At 37.4% G+C, this 20,182-nt stretch overlaps 1 protein-coding gene and 1 non-coding gene across 3 annotated transcripts; both read left to right on the forward strand.

The window, feature by feature from the left end:
* The first annotated feature begins 5,117 nt into the window (after positions 1-5,117).
* On the forward strand, positions 5,118-19,949 carry LOC140233208 (uncharacterized). 2 transcript variants are annotated; one of them, XM_072313333.1, is made up of 12 exons: positions 5,118-5,189; positions 5,347-5,653; positions 6,879-6,950; positions 8,408-8,583; positions 9,410-9,513; positions 10,344-10,630; positions 11,776-11,935; positions 12,414-12,748; positions 13,621-14,036; positions 15,221-15,343; positions 16,051-16,127; positions 17,033-19,949. In XM_072313333.1, the coding sequence occupies exons 2-12, from the start codon at positions 5,558-5,560 to the stop codon at positions 17,251-17,253; spliced, it is 2,067 nt and encodes a 688-aa protein (XP_072169434.1). In that variant the 5' UTR covers positions 5,118-5,189; positions 5,347-5,557; the 3' UTR covers positions 17,254-19,949. The 2 variants fall into 2 exon arrangements, with proteins under 2 accessions (XP_072169434.1, XP_072169426.1); XM_072313325.1 differs by having other exon boundaries at positions 5,135-5,653.
* Positions 5,723-5,794, forward strand: Trnae-cuc (transfer RNA glutamic acid (anticodon CUC)). Its single transcript has one exon. It is a non-coding gene; the product is annotated as a tRNA-Glu (tRNA).
* Positions 19,950-20,182: the final 233 nt, after the last annotated feature.

Genomic DNA, 20,182 nt, shown 5'->3' on the forward strand with positions numbered 1-20,182 from the left:
AATTATGCCGTTGGACTTTTTTTTTTAATCATAGCGGTCTAATGGTAACAGAATGGTCAACCCTTTCATGACCTTTGAAAAAAAAACACATTTTGTTTCTAGCTTTTACAAGCATTACATAATGATTATTTTCTTCTTTTCCTTTTTCATAATGCCTTATAAAAAAAAAAAGTAGTTCTGACCAGATTGTACTTGATAGTGCATGAAATACAAAAGGTTGTCTACCCTGTAAAAGTAGATATTTTTGCGCGACTAATTTTTTCGCGCTCAGCTGGGTAAGAAGAGCCTTTCGTGTGTTTTTAATTCCGCGGAATCAAGATATCAACTACTAGAACATAGTGACAAGCACGATATAAAATATTCGCGTGCTTTTATTTTCGCGTTAGTTTCTGGTTGCGAAATGCGCGAAAATTTCAACACCGCAAAAAAATCCGCTTTTACAGATGTATAATGTCTTCCTCCACGCAACATAGAATATCATATATGAATATGAATATCTATATATGTACTCATATATAGACGTCCTCATAAAAGATGGGTTCCACCTTTAATCAGAACCAGTTTGTTTTACTTTGTTTTTGGATATCTCAACCATACCCGATTTTCATCAGTAAACTTTTCATCCCTCTAAGAATATTGTATATGCTCTTTAATATTTCATATAAATGGTTTCTAATTATCTCGCAAAAAAAATGTTAAAATATGAATCTCCTCTCAATCAAAACTCTATCATCCCTTTAATCATATTGAGAACAATGATAGTATGCAAATATAAATGACGTCATTACTGACACTGACGATAATAGTCATCATCATTTTTATCATCATCTGCACAACATCGTCATAAAGGTCATCATCTTCGTCATCATCATCAGTACTAATTGCTCCATCTTATGTGAGTGAATTAAAGTTTGGCCGCAAATACAGGTGCAGTGAGTTTTTTGTGAGATACAAATATACAAAGTTGCCTATCAACTTCGTCGGTATTTAATAGCTCGCATTATAAGGATACTCCTAAATTGGAGAAGACTCGCGTGGAGAGAAAAGTTAGGGGACAGAATTTCGCCACACCGCCATGGCATGCAGACACCGACTACAAAATAACGCTTACTGGGCGCAGTATGCGTGATGGCAGAAATAATCACATTTTGTGCAATAACGACGCCTTCATAGAGAACACTGAGCTTTTCTTTCTCGAATGCATAAAGTTCATCGATTTTGTTATTATTGCAAAATAAGCTAAGAGCCATTTTTAAACATTTCAAAGTAAGTCCATCATCAGGAGCAAAATTAAACCGTTGAATTCCAGTAATACCTTTCCATGCCATGTAACATAACAAGAAATATTCTGGAAGTTATAATTGAAAATATCCTGTATTTTCTTATTATTTTCTGTGGGTTTTTTTTTTTCAGCAGCCTTAATCACAAATATCTCAACTTAGCAAGAATGGAGTTAGATCGTTTTGCGATAAAACTCTCCACTTGTTGAGTTAGAAATGCCGCTTCCTCGTGTGGTAAATGGAAATATGCGGTCTGTTATTGTTGCGTCACTGCGTTAGGGCGCGTTGTGACCATGCCAATGACGCAGCTTGCGTGTGGTTGGCATCGTTGGCATGGGCACAACGCAACTTTTATTTTTCATGGGATAGATATAAGATGACGCAGATTTAATTGATTCTTGACTTTGACTTTGGCTTGTGAGACAAATGGACGTGGACATAGTCTCTGCGAGCTCTTTGATGTCGAATAGTCAAAAGTTCGACTATATTTGTTATTCTGTATAGAGTCTAGTTATCCTGGCGCATTGGATGTACGCATGAGGATAATACGGAGTAACGGAGTTTATACAATAAGTATCGGCAAACTGAGACTGTTTGATTTGTTCAGTAAAATCTATGCAACGTCAACTGGAGACTGTCAGCGTCATCATTAATCCAGCTTACAACACTCGATTTCCAGAGAAAATTCCATATTTTAGAAACAATCATTCTTGTATAAGCTGAAACTGAAACAGGTGATTATGGGTCGAAAGTGTACATTTTGGCGTTCACACTCAAACGACAAGTGCGGAAGACACTTGGCGATAAAAAAAAAAAAAAAGAAGAAGAGCGAAATCCATATTGACCCTTTCATTATCCCCGGCCGACCTCTTCACTCCCTATTATCACGACGCCTTCGCCATGCATCTTTCATCTTTGCAAAGGTTTCCTGTACACTGTCCCATGCAGTACAGAATAAAAGTCTCTAAATACCACGTTATAGTTTCCCAGCGGCACTAAACTGAAACAAACACTGGGTTCATATTGGGTTATACTTTGCATTGTAAAATTAATATATAGCGATGCGATTCAAATGGACCGTTTCTGAAGGAGCGAAGTAACCAAGCGGGTGCGGTCTATAGAAGGGGATCTTTTCAAACGTAAAATTCAGTTAATATTTTCCAAAGTTTTTAATAGTTTTTATATAGTTACATTGTTTGACACAATCGTGCCAGCCTTGAAGAAAGGTCTCCGATCTTCTTTGTACGCGGTATTTTATTGAATTTTTTTCTAACCTACTAGCTTAGCATAGCCTTCTTGGATTTGTGTTGCTGAAGATGTCATCCATCTCGTTCAGGCTGACCACTTTTCTGGTGGGTAGTGCATGAATATGAAAGAGTGCAAGGGACGTTATATGGTCGAGTTCATGACCGTATTACACGCAGATTTTTTTTTTTTTTTTTTTTTTCGGGGCGGGATGGGGGATTGGGGGGGGGGGGGGTGCAAGAATAATGTATAATCGGTATAGAACACTCAAGCCAGGGAGCGCATGTGACCCAAACACATACGGGGATGGGTGCATGAGGGTGAACACCGCCCTCCTATCCACGTTCTGACGAGAAAACTTCTCGCTCAGATTCACTCACAGATAGACTGTAAGCAAGTTCAAGGACAAGTCCACCTTCATAAACATGTGGATTAAGAGACTGCAGCACAGTGGGCCTATTAGTAGAACACATACCTCTTTCTGTACCGCCTGCGACATTGTGAGACTCTTTGATGGATAATATTTAGAATACCTGGAAGATTTACAGCAATGCAATATTTTTGTTATGTTGAGAATGGCAATACTATTTTATCGGTAATGTTTTCTTTTCTTTTCTTTTTTCACTTCCCCCGGTAGCCACAATTTTCTTTTTGCTTAGTAATATTCTATGAATATTAGCTTTCTTGAAAAACATACAACCTTTCAACAGGTTTGCGCACCCATTTTTTCTTTTCTTTTTTTTTCTCATTGGTAACTGTTGAAAATTTAAATTTGTTTTTTTTTTTAATGTTGTTTTTAATTCCCGGATATATATTATGAGAGTATACGTGAGTATATCATGTTCATTAGGCATATTTTATAATATCGCATCACATTAGATTATTTCATTATACAGAATTTATTTTTTTTGTACTCCCATCAATATTTGTAAACATTCACTACATTGTGCATTTGACTGTTTGTAAACATTATGTGATCAAAATGCAGTTTAAGCGTGACGAATGTACAGTTATAATCAGTAATGTCGTGTGGTGAGAGAATGAGAATTTGTACGTGTGTGTATCTGTTTATGTGTTTGTGTGTGTGAGAGTCACTTATTGGATGTGATGAAGAGATGATTGTGTGTATGTGTTTGTGAGTGTAAGTACCTGTGTTTGCGCGGGCGTGTACAAGTGCGTGTATGTTTGTGAGAGAGAGGGAGGGGAAAGATGTGAATAGAATGTGAGGAAAGGGAGTAACAGCATGGGTCCCTTTTATTCAGTTCATTCGTCACGTACAGTGTGTTGAATGTAGTGAATGTGATAGATTTTATAATGAATAATGTTGTAAATGATGTCAATTCTTTTTTTTTCAATAGTGATGAATGATTTGAAAATTGTAAATACTTTCTTTTTTAATCAAATTTGTATTGTAGTAATATGTCTTTGTGATCAAAATAATGTTGCAATTAAGCTTTTTGGCTGCGAGAACATTTTATCTAATAAACCATACCATACCATACCATACCATACCATACCATACCATACCATACATACTGGTGAAAGTTTGATTAGAATTGGACAATCCGTTCAAAAGTTATGAATTTTTGAGAGTTCTGGGATCGCTGGATGTGAAGACCACTTTACAGCACAGCTTGTGATGTCATATGTGTAGAAAGAAGTGAAGAAAATCAACATCTCGCATGATAAAAGAGCACATGACTTGCCTCTTTCAGAAGGTAAGGGAAGTAATACTGCCCTAACATCTAATGTCAGATACAAGCTGAGGGAATATATGTTACTTTTTCATGAAATGAAATTTAATGTAGGCCACCCCCACCCTTTCTCTTTATATTTTCCTGATGTTGTTTGCATTAACTACGGGGCTTCTCATCCTGCAGTGACTACACGGAAACTTTAAAAAATCATAACTTTTGAACGAATTAAATTTTCCTCAAACTTTCACTGATGATGACGTGTTCTAGTGCTGCACTCACTCAATCCACATGAAGCGGGGATGGGGTTTGGAGAGGGAAGCTTTGGGAAGAAGTTTTCACCCCCCCCCCCCCCGTACGCGTTTACAAGTGGATACTGGTCACCAGCGGGGATCGACAAGGGGGGAGGGGGTCTAACCCCTCCCCTTCGGCCTTCCCCTCCCCTCCTCCTCCCTCTCCCTCCTCCCGCTCCCCTCCCCCATGCAGGGCCTATTTGCAATATTTTGGAATGACACGGTGCATTCGTGTTGTTGTCTTCAAATTTTTTGCAGTCACTTATGAAATATGTTCAACTCCCAAGATACAAGCAAAAACAAAAACAAAAACAAAAATAGGCCTCTTAACTGATAACAATGATAACAAAAACAGACAAGTGAGTTAAACCCCCTAACCCCACCCCTATCCATCACTGTGCACTTGGAGCAGAGCAGTTCACAAAGAGGTTCTATTTTAGAACCTCTTCGGCAGTTCAATGGGAAAAAAAAAGAAAAAAAAAGACTGCACGTTGAAGGTCAACTTCGCAATAGACGAGGGGGGGGGGGGTAGATTTACTAAGTATACCATTTCGCTGCCTCAAAATCGTTTACTATTTGGGCACGTTGCTGCAATGCAGCAGCGAAATAAAGGGACGCAAGCTGATGCTTTTTCCAGGCCTTCTCGCCACAACAATGGACCTGTAACTAATACTTCCGTAAGTGATATGCTGTTAATGACAGTGTACTTCATATCTTTAAGTGACCCAGATTTAGCTTTAAATTCTGATCTACGGAATATGCGCTTTTCAGAGCAGATCTTGCACGGCTGATATATTTGGTTCTGTTTCTTCTACCCACTTACATTAACGAAAGATTGTGCACACCACCAACACAACAGTGAAACGCAGAACGTGCTGCGGTCGGTGAAGTACAATCGGCACTGAGCACTAGCATTATCATCAGTCCTGTGGCTGTACCACGAAGGGGGACACGAACGAGCGACCTGCGCCCGACGGAAAGTCAGTTCCAGTGACCGCAAAAGTCATCCGTCTTTTCTGATATAGATAAGTGGTTTTCACGCAAGATGTCTGGAATCGAACTGAAACCAGTCAAAAGTGGGGGGACGAATATCTTACTTCCCTTGGGTAAAACAAACATCGGAAGAGGAGCCTTCTTTAGTGTGAGTACGATTTCGGACATATCAATTCATGTATCTGTATCTAGTTGTGCCCAAGGTTGTTGTGTCGTATCCCATATGGTCTAGTGGTTAGGATCCGGCGCTCTCACCGCCGTGGCCCGGGTTCGATTCCCGGTGTGGGAATACATGATATTTTTTTATTTATTTTTTTTGTAAGGGCATTGGACAAAACGGGGCAATGGTTTGACAAAAAAGAAAAGAAAAAAAGAAAAAGAAAATTGTTCATGATGATTTATTATATAGTCATGATAGTAAGTAGACGTCTCAGTGGTAGTTCTATGTCTCCACTGCACTACTAGGCACTAACCTGTCTATGAGTATATATGACTATGTCCAGACTGCAATCACAAGTTACAGGAGGCCTAGTCTACAGTGTATTGAAGTTGAGAAGCTCATATACTCATCATAACAATCTCTAGCACTCGGCAGTCTCATAATTTTATGCCATATTATACTTGTGCCATGAATTTCAGCTGCAAAAGGTTTATGTAAAGTATCTAAACACTCTTTCTTGGATAACCACCACCAGCTTGTAAATTTGTGAAGCTGATGAAGCTCGTCATATTTCACATGCTAGCACTCCGCAGTCTCATAATTTTATATGCCATTAGTGCCTTGAATTTCAGCAGCAAAAGGTTTATGTAAAGTTTAAATTTTACATTCTCTTCCCCCAAAACAGAAGAAAATGGAACCAAAACTGTCTCGTGAATAGTGAAATAGTTGGGTTGTACAATGTACACCTATGGATGTCAGAGATTGATTTGTTTACATTGATTTACATTGGATGTGTCAAGTCGTTTGTTCAGTTTTTTGGTTCCATCATTTGAATCAATTTACTGCTGTATTTAACTAAGATTCAGCATTTTTAGAGACTGTTAAATATCCTTCTGTGGAAGTTCTTTTGAAATAAAAGGAAATGGTTTGATCTGCAAAAACTGTAAGCATATTAAATCATGCGTACAATTCTAGCGTAGTGCATTGCTCTATGTCTAATGAAATATATCAACTGCTAAAATAAAATGTATATATTCCACGTAACTCTGTATAACCTAACCTACATGTAGCAAACAGTTGTGATCCACTCACCCAGAAATATAGTGTAAACTAGGGATCAAATATGTTGACAGTGTCACTTCTAAGATGTTATGTTGCAAGGCCTCAGCATTTCTTTTATTCCTCACTTGATTACTTTCTGTTTGATTTACAGATTGGAGACAAGCGAGTGTCAAGGAATCATGCTGTTTTTGAGGTGGAAGATGGTAAAGTGAAAATAATGCCGGTAAGAATGCTTTTGCTCATTATGTCTTCCAACCACATCATTTTCTGATACCATGAATGTATACGACAAACCATTCTCAAAATGTGAACCAGGTTGTACTTGTATATTAGGAGCATGGAGGGATTTGTAAGCAAACAGATTGTCTGTTTACGGATATGATAGTGGTGTTTGGTACCCCAGTGTACAAACTAAAATTCACCATTTTGTAGAAGTATGTACCCAGAGTTACCAACAAGTGGAAGAAGGTGATTTCTTTAAACACATCATAGCAGTGATGAATTGAAGTTGGGATCGTCAGCGCCAATCACTAAACTTTTGCTGCTATGATAGCACTGTGCCACTGTACTGTCAAGAACATGATGTTCCACTTCACAATGCTGTAGCCGTGAGTTTGACTACTGTATAATATAGGGAATCAAAAGCTACTCTTGGTGAAAGGGCATTCTTGTATGCTGCACCAAAATTATGGAATAATCTCCCTTTGTAAGGCAAGCAGCTACAATTAATGAGTTTAAGGTCAGGTTAAAAAGTCATCTTTTGAAGTTATTTGTATTCTACAACGTGTATGTTTGAATTATGTATGTTATTTTGTAATGCGCAGTAGGGTACTGTATAGCTGTGCAATATAAATGTCCTTTATTATTATTATTATTATCATTATCCCAGGGTTACAGCGTGCTGAATCATTATAAGACATGGATTTGATTTCCCATAGTTGTATTCCTTGTGAGATGCTTGCCAAAAGTCCAAAGTACACATGATTCAGACTCTGGCATCGAGAGACGTATACCTTTTAGCTATCAATAACTGTGGTACAGTAGGTCCTGTGCCTGATACACGCAGTAGGGTCTTTAAAATTGTTTGTTGAAATCTTCTGAATCACAATGAGCTATACGACCACTTTTGTGAGAAATAATGATTTGTCTCTCATGTGCACAGTTTGACTTTCTATGCAAAGATTTCTATGAGATGCAAAAGATCACAGCTAAGACTTCCACACATGGCCACTACTTGTCATGCCCCATTTGCATGCCTGGCTAATAGTTCTGTGGCTACTATGTATGGTGAATATGGATACATGTTGGAGCAGTATTAGACTATGTTCCACAGATTGAGTTTGCAAAATGTTATTGAACATATTCTAATTATGACATGCCATGTTTTTAAAACATGGTACATGTATGTCATAATGACACCACCACAAGTCTTCAGTGCAGTGAGTAGGTAGAAAGAAGACTCTTGTATGTTATCAAGCTCAGTGAGTACAATCATTCACCGGTTTTCCTAAACTGAGTACAGGATATATTGCCATGGACCAATCACAAGGCATTCTTACTGAGTGTAGTGAAAGTGGTATCAGAGTGATAATAGTCACAAGGAGTAGAAGGAGAGGCTAATGGAAATAAGCGATGTTTAATACAGAGACTTCTTGTTACGTTTATATTGTCATCTGACAGATTCACACAAATCCCACATTTTTTCGGCGTGAGGGTGGAAGTAAACTGGTACCACTCGTTAAGGACAAGTGGCAGGATCTCAAGAACGGTGACCGTATCGCGCTGACGCCAGATGAACACATCTTTGAAATTGTCATTGACGAAAGACCAATAGTACAAGAAACCCAGAGTCCAAGGTTTGTGGAGTGGAACTAAATAATTCATACTAATTTGTACCAAAATACCAGTAATGTGTATGTTTGTTATTGACTAGTGATGAGCAGGTCAATTCGTATTTTTTACTGCAGACTTTGTATTGGAAAGTCAGACATGTTAGGCTAACAGTCCACATTATAATCTCTTGTATTTGAATAGCCCTTTTGTTTGCAGAAGATATCTGTTATCAAAAAATGATGACTTGTTCAGTACATATTGAAATGTTCTTTCCCGTTTGGATTTGTTAATGCAACATTTGCTTTGTGATATTCTCAACTTCATAAATGGTCCTGAACGACATCTGTTTATGATCAGTTTTGTCACAAGTAAATAGAAGATATCCAGCAAGAATATGCAGAATCATGAAAGCAAGCATGATTGGCCAATATACTTGCCAAGAATGAATCAAATTCCCTTTTAGTTTTATCTAGACAGGAATATCTCTACAGCTGTGCCGAAGAATCTTAAAATGATTCCAAATTTGTGACCACACAAAATACTTGACAGATTCTGAGGTGTCATATTGATATAGTCTTGAGAAGATTCCATTTCAAACTGATAAATTTTCACACAGTAGGTTTACTGTAATATCCTTGCTAAAATTGTGTCCTTTTTTGGCAATGTCAAATGAAACAATATCAACTGCTAGTACCCAAAACATTTAGATTGACCTGCCTTGTCAATACTACACAAAAACATATCATGCAGTTTATATAGTGATTATGAGAAGAGTACAGTAAATGTGTGATCATTAAGGGTCATTGTGACAATGTAGCACTCAACATTCTCATCTTTTTTTTTTTTCAGACCCACACTGGGTGACAGCTCACCCTTGAAGCTCTCATCTCCACAGCAAAACAATGGAATACATGATGCAAGAAAAGAAAATGGCCAGAATGACCCCATTTCAGGTAAGTTCATTTGATAATCATCACTCATGCTAAATATAATAATGGCAGTATGAAGTCTGTTCTAGTATCTGTGCAGCCTTATTAGCAGTTCTCTTGAAGACACTGTCTATCAATGGTTCTAGTTTGAGAACACTAAGCAGCATGCATCCTTCATAGTACCAGCATCTCTGATATTTTGTTTAAAAAAAGGAAGAGCTATGAAAAATAAGGATGCGGCTGAATATGATTTTTTTTTTTAAATCTATGAACTGGCAGATTTACGATATTTGACTTTATGGTCAACTAATTGCCCAGATCAAGGTGCATTTGATAATACAAATTCTCAAGATCACAGCAATGAAATTGTGACACTTGGTTTGATGGGTTGAGATAATGTTACATATGCAGTAACATGATGAAAATGTGTATAAGAATTAGAGCTAAATGTACATTGCTCTATTTAAGCACCGGAAAATGGAGAGCAACAGTATTTTGTTTTCCATGTACTGTATACACCTAATATTTTGCGAGGTTTTTATTTTCGTGAATTTCACGAGTCAGCTGCTATTCGCGAAATTAAAAACACGCGAAAATATTGACTCTAATACCGATAAGAATGTGACGTACACGTATACATTTCTCCGTTCAGTACATGACTCCGTGATCGCGAATTTAACCACTTGCGAAATTGTCGGGAAGTCCTGATTCGTGAAAATTTAGACTCGCGAAATATATGGCGTATACAGTAAATGATTCTCCCAGAAATGTCATATTTGACAGTTACAGGTATTTACCCTGACAAACAGCCATTAAGACTTACCATGGAGAATTTCTGTGTTTATTAATTGTAGATGGTCATCAAAAAGAGAACAATGATATCTCAACAAACTCTGAAGGAAGGAGCAAAAGCCCGATCCAGGATGAGAAAATAGATGTGAAATCAGAAGAAGATACAAGAAATGGATCAAGTGATGCTGCAGCAGACAAGGAGCATGATGAGGAGGATGCTACCAGCAAAAAGGAAGATGAAATGAAGAAAGTTGAGGAGGAGGAGGAGGAGAAGGAGAAGGAGGAGGAAGAAAAGAAGACTGATACTGCAGTGGAGGAAGAGAAGGACGATGACCACACAGGCATTCAGGTAAAGAAATGTTGTTGTTTATTTTTCATGCCAGAGGATTACAAACTTTACCAGCGAAACATATACATTTGTTGTCGTGCTGTCGTTTTAGAGTATCTGATTCTTGAGAAATCCTGGCCATATTTTAATCTAAAGAGTTTTCTAAAGTAAATACATTATTTTATATAGTGAAGGTACTTTATAAATGTGTATTCAGACATGATTTGATTTTTACCACCACCAAGGATGTTATGTTTTTGTCGGCATTTGTTTGTTTATTTGTTTGTTTGTCTTTTTGTAAAATAATTCCAAAAGTTGTGAGTAGATTTGGAAGAAATTTACAGGAAAAGATGATAATGCCACACGAAGCAGATGATTAAATTTTGGTAGTGATCTGAGAATTTTTCTGAATTTTCGAAGGATTTTTTATCTTTTGGCAAATAGGGTCAATGAACTTGGGAGTTCAAGCTGCGCGTATTTTGAGGTTTACGTACACGCACTAAAGCGCATGCTCTGCTCAAGGTGCCGCGCAGAAGGAGCTGATATGATGAGGTAAACACAAGGCTTCTTTATCATATTGAGCGATTTTCAGCATGTGTGTATGGGTGGAAATGAGCTGCTTGGTGGAGGTCTGTACTCTGAGTGCTTTTCTAGTTTTAATCCCTACCTCACAATCTGCAATCTTACAATTATGTATAAGCACACAGTCTTACAATCTGATATACAACAGCACACATCATTGAACCAACAATGCCTTTACTAAACATGCTTTACTTAACTGTGTCTAAGGTATGAAATATATTTCACCTTTAACAGAGTCTTTTAGTAATAGTCTTTAATTCCTCTTTGTTGTTAGCCATGCATAGTGTGTGTAAACTGTGCAGGCTCACTACATCTCTTGAGGAATGCTACCATGAGTGTACAGTACTGTGCATATTTTGGTTGTTTCGTAAATGTCGCCAGCATTACTAAACAAAGGAGAATATGGCTGAAATTTTCAAGGATAAATCATTCAATATTGATTGTGATGACAGCAATAATGATATTGGCACATATTCATAGCAGACTGGCATGGTCTGAGCTCAAGTAATATATTACAGCGTCCCCCTTCGAGGATAGCAAGTGTTATCTAAATATCTATGTCTTGACCATATCTTTTGTTACAGAGAACTGCAGCTGGAACAGTGGTTATAGATGGAGGAAAAGAAGTTGCCTTGCCAGTTCAGAGAGACCGTAAACTTCCGTCATGGATGATGGCAGTACAAAAAGCTGACAAAGAACCAGCACCAGTGAAGGTCACTAAGCAGCAACCACCAGCCAGAGCAGGTAATGTACTGAAAGGAAAGAATAGGATAAATGGAATACCCTTTTTACCCAGATTTTATGCTAAGTACTATGCTGCAACTTGTTTGAAGAATCAGAATATCATGGATTGCAGCATTTTGAGATAAAAATGCTCCCTCCCTCTGTCTAAAGACATGAAATTCTGTTTGTGTTTTTTTTTTTTCTTTTTAAATCGAAGAAGACATTTGTTTGAATTATGAATTTGCCCCTTGTAAATATTGAGGTCATCCATGTTTCACGGCATTTCCTTGTGGCCATATGCTCAATAGACGAGTCAATTACTTCATTTAACAAAAGAATGATAGACTTTTAAGAAAATGTTATATTATATTGGAAGGGTAGTCATATGAAGGATAGATAGTCATTGGAAGGATTGAGTTATATTGGAAGGATAGTCATCTCGTGTAGGTGCCGAGTGAATTGAAGATAAACTGTCTGTAATGTAATATATTACCTTCAGCACCCAAGGAGGCCAAGGCGTCAGACACAACGCAAAAGCGGGGAAGGGGAAGGCCAAAGGGAGCCAGCAAGTCACAATCTCAAGTCACGAGGACACCAGCCAAGTCGAGGAGTCGAGTGCGGGACGACTGGGAGGATGATGAGGACTACTCCGAGGAGGAGCCCGCCCCCAAGAGGTCCAAGTCCTCCAGGTCCCAGCGAGGGACCACCAAGGTGGCGTCCTATGCTGAGGACGACTATGATGACTTGGATGAGGAGTGGGTGGCATCCGACATGGATGACGACGGGAGTGATTGGGAGATGGACTCACAGTCACAGTCTCAGAAGAAGGGCAAGGTTAGATATAGAACACCTCGTATCTAGCAGTGATCAAGAAAGCAGAATGTGAATTTTGGATGGAGTTGTTTTTTTTTCTGCTAGAGAAATATTCATTTTGGTAGGTTTTTAGAAGCGAGAGAGAGAATGGTAAATGCAGCTTGGGATTCCTGTTTTTGAAATTCTGATTGGTCTGTTTAAAGGACAAGTTCACCTTCATAGACATGTGGGTTTTGTGAATGCAGCAGTATTAGTAGAACACATCAGTGAGAGTTTGGGGAAAATCGGACAATCCGCTCAAAAGTTATGAATTTTTGAAGTTTCTGCTTAGTCACGACTGGATGAGAAGACTACTATAGCTTGTGATGTCACATGTGTACAACGACATAAAGAAAGTATAAAGAAAATTCAATATATTTTTACTTTTCTTGCGTAACAAAAGAACACACGACTTCTCTCTTTCAGAAGGCAAGGGGAATAATATTACCCTTAAACATACGTTAGTAACAATTCGAAGAAATGTGCACTTTATTCAAAAAGTGAAGTTTTGTGAAATTCTCTTTTTATTTTCTGATGTGTTCTACTAATATTGTTGCCTTCACCCAATCCACATGTCTATGAAGGTGGACTTGTCCTTTAATGATATCTTAATTGAGTAGGTGTGGTGATTTCTGTGGACCCTGTCTTGTGAGAATTACCTGGCATTGGTTAGGTTCTTAATTGACTCACAAGTTGAGGTATACTGCATGCACATATTCTGTATGTGACCAGATTTCAGAACTGATTAATTAACATCTCTGATTGATGCAATGGGTATACATTGGTGAAGGGTCGAGCAGATCATTGATATTTACTGACTGCTTGTTTGTTTGTTTGTTTATTTTTCATTCTAGGGAAGGAAGAAAACTAGGAACAGCCCCAGAGGAAAAGCGAGCAGTCCAAGGAAGCGTGGTCGTCCAAAGAAATACACTCACACCAGTGAGGAAGACTGGAGTGAGGAGGAACTCTACGTTCCCCGCCCAACAAAGCGACGAGCTTCGTCTTCGTCAAACTCACAGCCGGTAGCGCAAACCAAGAGAAGGGGCAAAGAGACTTACGTGGAGCATGATGTGAGCGAGGAAGAGTCGGAGGAGGAAGTAGTGCCCCAGAGGAATCAGAGAACTAATGCAAATAAGGGGAAGAAAACTGATGCCAAAAGGAAGGATCATAATGTCAGTGATGAAGATGAGGATGATGATGCTGCAACTCAAAAGAAACAAACTGGAAAGAAAAAACTCAAGCGTTGCCAATTTGGAAAACGTTGTTACAGGTAATAGGCTACCATGTTTTGTTTTGTTTTGTTTTGTTTTGTGTGTGTGTGTGAGTGTTATTTTGTAATTCCTTGCATGGTAGATTACTTATTAGCTGTCAAAGTGTAGATCAAGTTTCAAACTTAAGAAAATGCTTGAATTAATATGTTGTGGTCGTTAAATGTTTTGAGAGTAATGTGTACTGCCATGTACCTGCATCAAGTGACACTTGAGAAAGGGGAGAATTATATTGGTATTTTCTGCTAATTGTAGTAACAGGGTATCCAGAAAAGAGAATGGATGTGTAACTTTGAAAGATAGATAGTAATCAATACAATCTGTTTGAACAAAACCAAGTGTGAAAAGTATAATGATTCAATGCTTTGTTTCATTGGATCAAGATTTTAGTAGTTGGCAAATAAAGACAAACAGTAAGTATTCTTGTAATCTTTTTAGGCTTAGTTGTGTGCATACTTTGATAGATTGGTAAGAGTATTCATAACAATTCTTGTCATAATGTCACTTCTTTTATGTCCATAAGAAGTTCTCTCTTAATTCACGTTTGCCAAAATTGACTCGAGTCGCATGTTCAGCATTAGTGATATTAATTGATGGTTTGTCAGGGCTACAAGTTCAGTAGATGAGAGTGGAAGGAAAAGAAGCACAACAGCATCAGCTGTTGATGCTTTGATAGTGTTCATCCTATTGGCATGCTCTTTCTTTTTTTATTTATTATGTAAGTTGTAGATAGTGGGAACTAAAATCCTGACAAAGTTTGTCAAATTCTCTTGTAAACTGCCTGATAGCGAAATATGACATGAAGTTGTGTCATCAAAATTTGATATGCAGTACTGTATTTTTGCCATGAATGGATTGGCCATGAATTAGTGACTCTGACATCTTTCGTGAAAGGACAGTGAAACAAATGGTTCTTACTGCTCTAGCCACTATTTTACTATTTTTAGTCAGTAGTATGATTTGATGGTGAGAGATGGCAAAGATATTCTAATATGTTTTGTATTTCTCTCATATATTAGTGTGCTGTGTAATTTTCTCCTTTTTTAAACCACACAGAGCCTCAAAAAGAGAATTGGTACAAACAGTGTAGCTTTTGTATGAATTAGAATCAGTTGACTCAGTAGCATACCAGGTTAGGACTCTACACTATGGTAAATATGCACGTACATTTTCCTTTTGCTTTCAGGAAAAATCCAGTCCACTTTGCCGAATATTGCCATCCTGGTGACCCAGACTATGATGTGAACTCAGAAGAAGATGACGACGGTGATGACAGGCCGGAGTGTGAATTTGGGACGTCCTGTTATAGGTTTGTATTGGAGTCAAAATACTGTTCACGTTGTATACGTAGCAGTACAGTGTATTCCCGTCAACACAAACATAGTTATTACTAAATTCTTGTTGCAACAAAATGAAAATTCAGGTCCCAAACTTATCGTCTATATATATCTTTGTTTACTTTACTGTGTGGCTTTGATGAAATATTGTCATAGCAAAAGAAAACTCCTGTCCTGAGGACTTCATCATACTGGGATTCCCTTGTAATATGCTGCCTGCCTTGCCTCCCAACACCAGTGATATCTCATTTGTTAATTGCATAAGATTTGGTACACGTGTATTATGATACATATAACTTCCTAGCTCACTCTATAAAAAAAAGTACACCTGAACTGCAAAAGTAGATTCTTTAATATGCAAATGGCATTACGTTCTCCAAACTTTTCAAATCTTATTCAAGTGGCACTGAAAGTGAGTTAATGGGCACTATTTCAACTTAATTTTTACATTCTGTGTTTGTCAAATGGGAGTTTATATCACACAAAAGTATGTGAAGCCAAGTTGCTCTTTATCAAAATTGATTGTAGTTTCACAAATGCTTATGTGGATGTTTCTATTGATTAAGTACAATATCCTTCCCTGTATGATGCCAAGTGTTTGTGCTGTATTTTAAATGTATTGCTCAATTAATTCACTGCAACCCTTCTTTGTTGTTCGGAATCACTCTTAATCATGCAGGAAGAGTGAGGAGCACAAGGAGATATACAAGCATACCAAACCCCCTGGAAGACCCAAGCGGGAGGCAACCAAGAGAAGTAAGATTTCTGGCCATAAATGTACAAATTTTTAGAAAAACAAAACAAAACAAAACAAACTTGGACAGGACTAGTTAAGCTATTTGTAACAAAACAATGAAGGGATCAATCAAGGTCAAGACCTGTCAAATCCCACATATGTTTAAAATCTACTTAAGTATTTTCCCTTGTGCTCCACCTTTTTTTTTCCACTAAATTTCATCCGTAAATATTTCAGATTTTATATCTAAATGATTGAATTTTAGTTTCAGGCAGCCAGCAATAAAGTGTAAAAGTTCTGTGAATCTTTTGAATTTCCTTTTAAAGTTTTGTTATTACCAGAAGTCTACCAATATCTACCAATATAGTTTCATTATGAATGGAACAATGTCATATATATATATATACCTAATTTGTCAAAATGGAAGTACAGTGTACTGTAGTTTTCCTGGACCTTTCACAACTGATTACAACCTTCAATAAATAATCAAGAGGGATGATGGATCTATGTTATGAAGTAAAGCCTCAGTGATGATATTTTTCCTTTGTAGACCCCAAAGAAATCAAGTAATCAACTCCAGTCGTAACACAGTTGTTGAAGACAGAGATTACTTTTGCAGGACATGGCAGATAATTATTTCCTGTGTATAAACTGCATGATGGTATCTGTTCAGTGCATTTGGTTGACTAACAAAAATGAGTTATGAGAACTCGTCTACACAGGATCTTGAATACGATCTCTCTGTCAGCCATTTGAATTATTTGCCCTATCAAAATACCAAGGGTAATGCAATACATCAAGAAAGCAAAATAAACGATTCTTGCAATACATAGCGCTGTGTATCATAGCAACTTCTGTACTTTGTGTAAAGGATCTTTATTGCAGCAGAAGATTGTCAAATAAATGTGTTTGTCATCTTTGCCAGGTAAGAAGAGGGGTGACAATAGTGATGAAGGTGATGATGAGCCAAACACCTATGACTACAATGACAGCTTCATCGACGACGAGGACGAGACGCCATCACCTCGTGATCACGTTTCAGACGACTCGGACTGGGGTCCCGATCAGGAAGATAGCCAAGACGTGCGAGACCTCATGAAAGAGGCCAAAGGCTTCATGAGGAACAAGAAGATGCACAAAACCTAGGACTGAATTCCTTCTTCTGTATCTTGCACCAGGAAGTTTTCTCCTCCCCCTCAGGTGAATGTATTGTAATACACCCTTCATCAACTTCATCTTATAATGTCTTCATTGAGCCCCTTCAGTTCGTGCTCAATGATCATGCCGAGACTTGTGAATTCAGCCAGACATCTGGTTTAGTCAATAATGTAACTTTTATTAGTAGAGGATAACTTTTTCCTACTGTGAAAAAGAATGTGTTTGCAACAATTGTAAATATACCCTGATAGCTAAACCCCAGACCGAGTTGAGTGACATCTAGTAAGATATATTGCCAGAAAAAATGCAAGGTAATGGTATGCATTGTGGTTATTATTAAATTAATGAGAAATGCACATTCTTTGTTGTTAGTTCTGTATAAGAAATGACAATATATAATCAGCTAATATGTGATCCAAGAAACACCCCTGAAAGTCTGTGAAACATCTTCAGTGTATCTGTGATAAATGATCCGAGATTGTGTCGCTTGGATTACATGTATTTTAGCAAAACAGTAATTGATTGACACTTTCAACTGAAGTTTGTGGAGGAAGTACAGCATCTCTTTAATTATCATTGTACATTGTTATTGTATATTGAACCTTTTCTATTGTTATATCAGTTTTTTGCACTGAATTTACGACACATGGCACATATCAACTGCGATATTGTTTTCAATTGAAAATGAGGAAGAATGCATCACATTTATTTTAACTGCCATTTTTTATGTATTTTAAATTTGTGTTTTTATTTTTAAATAGTTATTAGAGCTAAGTGCGTTCACTCATATCAGAGTGCAATAGATTCATAAAGTGCTGTCCGGATGCAACTGTGCTCTGTGTTAAAACACTGTAATATAGCTTCATAGGGGAGCATCAAATTATCAAAAAAAAAAATTTAGCAAACAACTTTTAAGGGTAGAGAGATGCACCATATTTTTGATTCTCTTGAGATACACAAGGTGTAAACTCTCTCTCTGTAGTGTAGTTGCCTTTCTTGGTTTTTAAAGGACCCACATGAAGGCATACATACAGTATTTAGTACCATATTTGTTGTTTCTGATTGATTTTACAGTGTGTTCCACTGTTAACAATCTACATCATGACCCAACAGAAAAATGAAAAGAGCATGCGCTTTCATAAGGAGGGTTTTCCTCGATCAGAACTGTCACATATATTCATTTGAAAAGTTGTACAATGTACAGTGTAATGTGATACAACTGAATATTGCCTCGTTTGAAATGTCATTGAAGCCAAGTTCAAAATTGTGACAGATTAGTGTCCTAAGTGCTGGACATTTTTCACTGAATTTCAGTTGGTTTGTTCTCATCATCAAACTTTGTGATGTTCTCCTCAGTTGTATGGACAGTAGTGCAAAGAGATCAAATGTACATGTATTTTTTATTTTCAACTCACTGACAAACCCTTTAAAAAAAAAATTGAGTGTAAGTTTTTGTTCTCTCTTCTCTTTTCTTTTTCTTTTTAAAATCTGAAATATTTGACAGAAATGATAAGAAACTAGGAAGAGTAAAGTGTAGGCTTCAATTGTTTGAATATGCGCTAACAAATTGTGTCATTCAAGACTGGGTGGCACGATATGTGGAAATATAATGTACATTTCCAGATTGTCTTCTTGGAATCTTCCATGTACATGTGATTGTGGTATACTTTGTAGTATTAGTTTTCGTCATTCAAGGTATTCTTGTTTAAAGAGTTGAATGTTACTCAACAGTAAATGTACATCTTGGTAATCAGCACCTATGACTGTTTGTAGTAATTGTGAAATCAACCTTGCGTAAGTCGACCTCCCATAAGTCAAATAATCGCCTAAATCAAAGGTTTTTTTTCAAGTTCTCTTCTCTTTATATTCTATTGATTTTAATCCCTCCTAAGTCAAATTTTCTCAAGTCAAAGCTATTTCTTCAGTCTAAGTACACTTGACTTATGGAAGGTTGACTGTATTATTTGCAGGTCTATTCATCACAGAATATTTTGCATACCTGAGAGTGTGTTTACAACTCAGTAATCAGTTGTATACAAATGATATTCCATTGGGGTACAGTGGACTCCTGTTATAACGAAGTCCTCAGGAAAGGCAGTTTTCTTTCGTTACATCGAAATTTTGTTATAACCGAACAAATAAACAATGCAAATACATTGGGTAGATAACGTTGCGGCCTAATTTTTACTTTGTTATAAGCGGAATTTCGTTATAACCCTGTTCATTTTAACGGGAGTGCACTGTATAAGAAAAAGCAAACAAACAAATTTCAGTATTCAGACATTCATTTTCATTTCACCCCCTCATTAGAGTTTGTAAGTGTATGCACACTTTAGCTTTAGTCTGTTCTTTCAAAGTTACCGCAAGAGAATCATTCAGGTGTGTGCCTAACTTTTCTCTTGCACAAACTTCATGAAAGTGTGGCGGGTGTACTGTGCATCTCACTACAGAAGCCTCTCGTGCACATTTTGTTTGTTTGTATACCACATTTGTAATGTTTGTAAATTAGAGAAAATATATTTTAAACGTCAATTACTGCTCACTTTGTTAATTATGAAGGCAAGTCTCAAACTTTGATATGTCAAGAGGGGTGTGCACACTCCCATCTGTCACATCACTTGAGTACAGGCAGATGCATGGATAAACAGCTGAGAATGTTGTATCATACACATCTTTATTCCACTCTTCCAGTCCATGTGTCATACGCGTACAATTTGCTGTCATCACCAAACATGGCTTACACACCTTACATATATCTACATAATCATACTTGTACAAACGTCATCTGTACAGTTCAAATTTCATGTGCCATATCATATCGTCAAGACATCTGGATGAACTCAGATGACATGTGTTGCAGTTAGCACCATGTTCTGTCAGTGAGTCTGTCACATCTTCACTCTTCTTCCCTGGAACT

The sequence above is a fragment of the Diadema setosum genome, chromosome 1 (assembly GCF_964275005.1).
Source record: "Diadema setosum chromosome 1, eeDiaSeto1, whole genome shotgun sequence".
In the NCBI taxonomy this organism is placed as follows: Eukaryota; Metazoa; Echinodermata; class Echinoidea; order Diadematoida; family Diadematidae; genus Diadema; species Diadema setosum.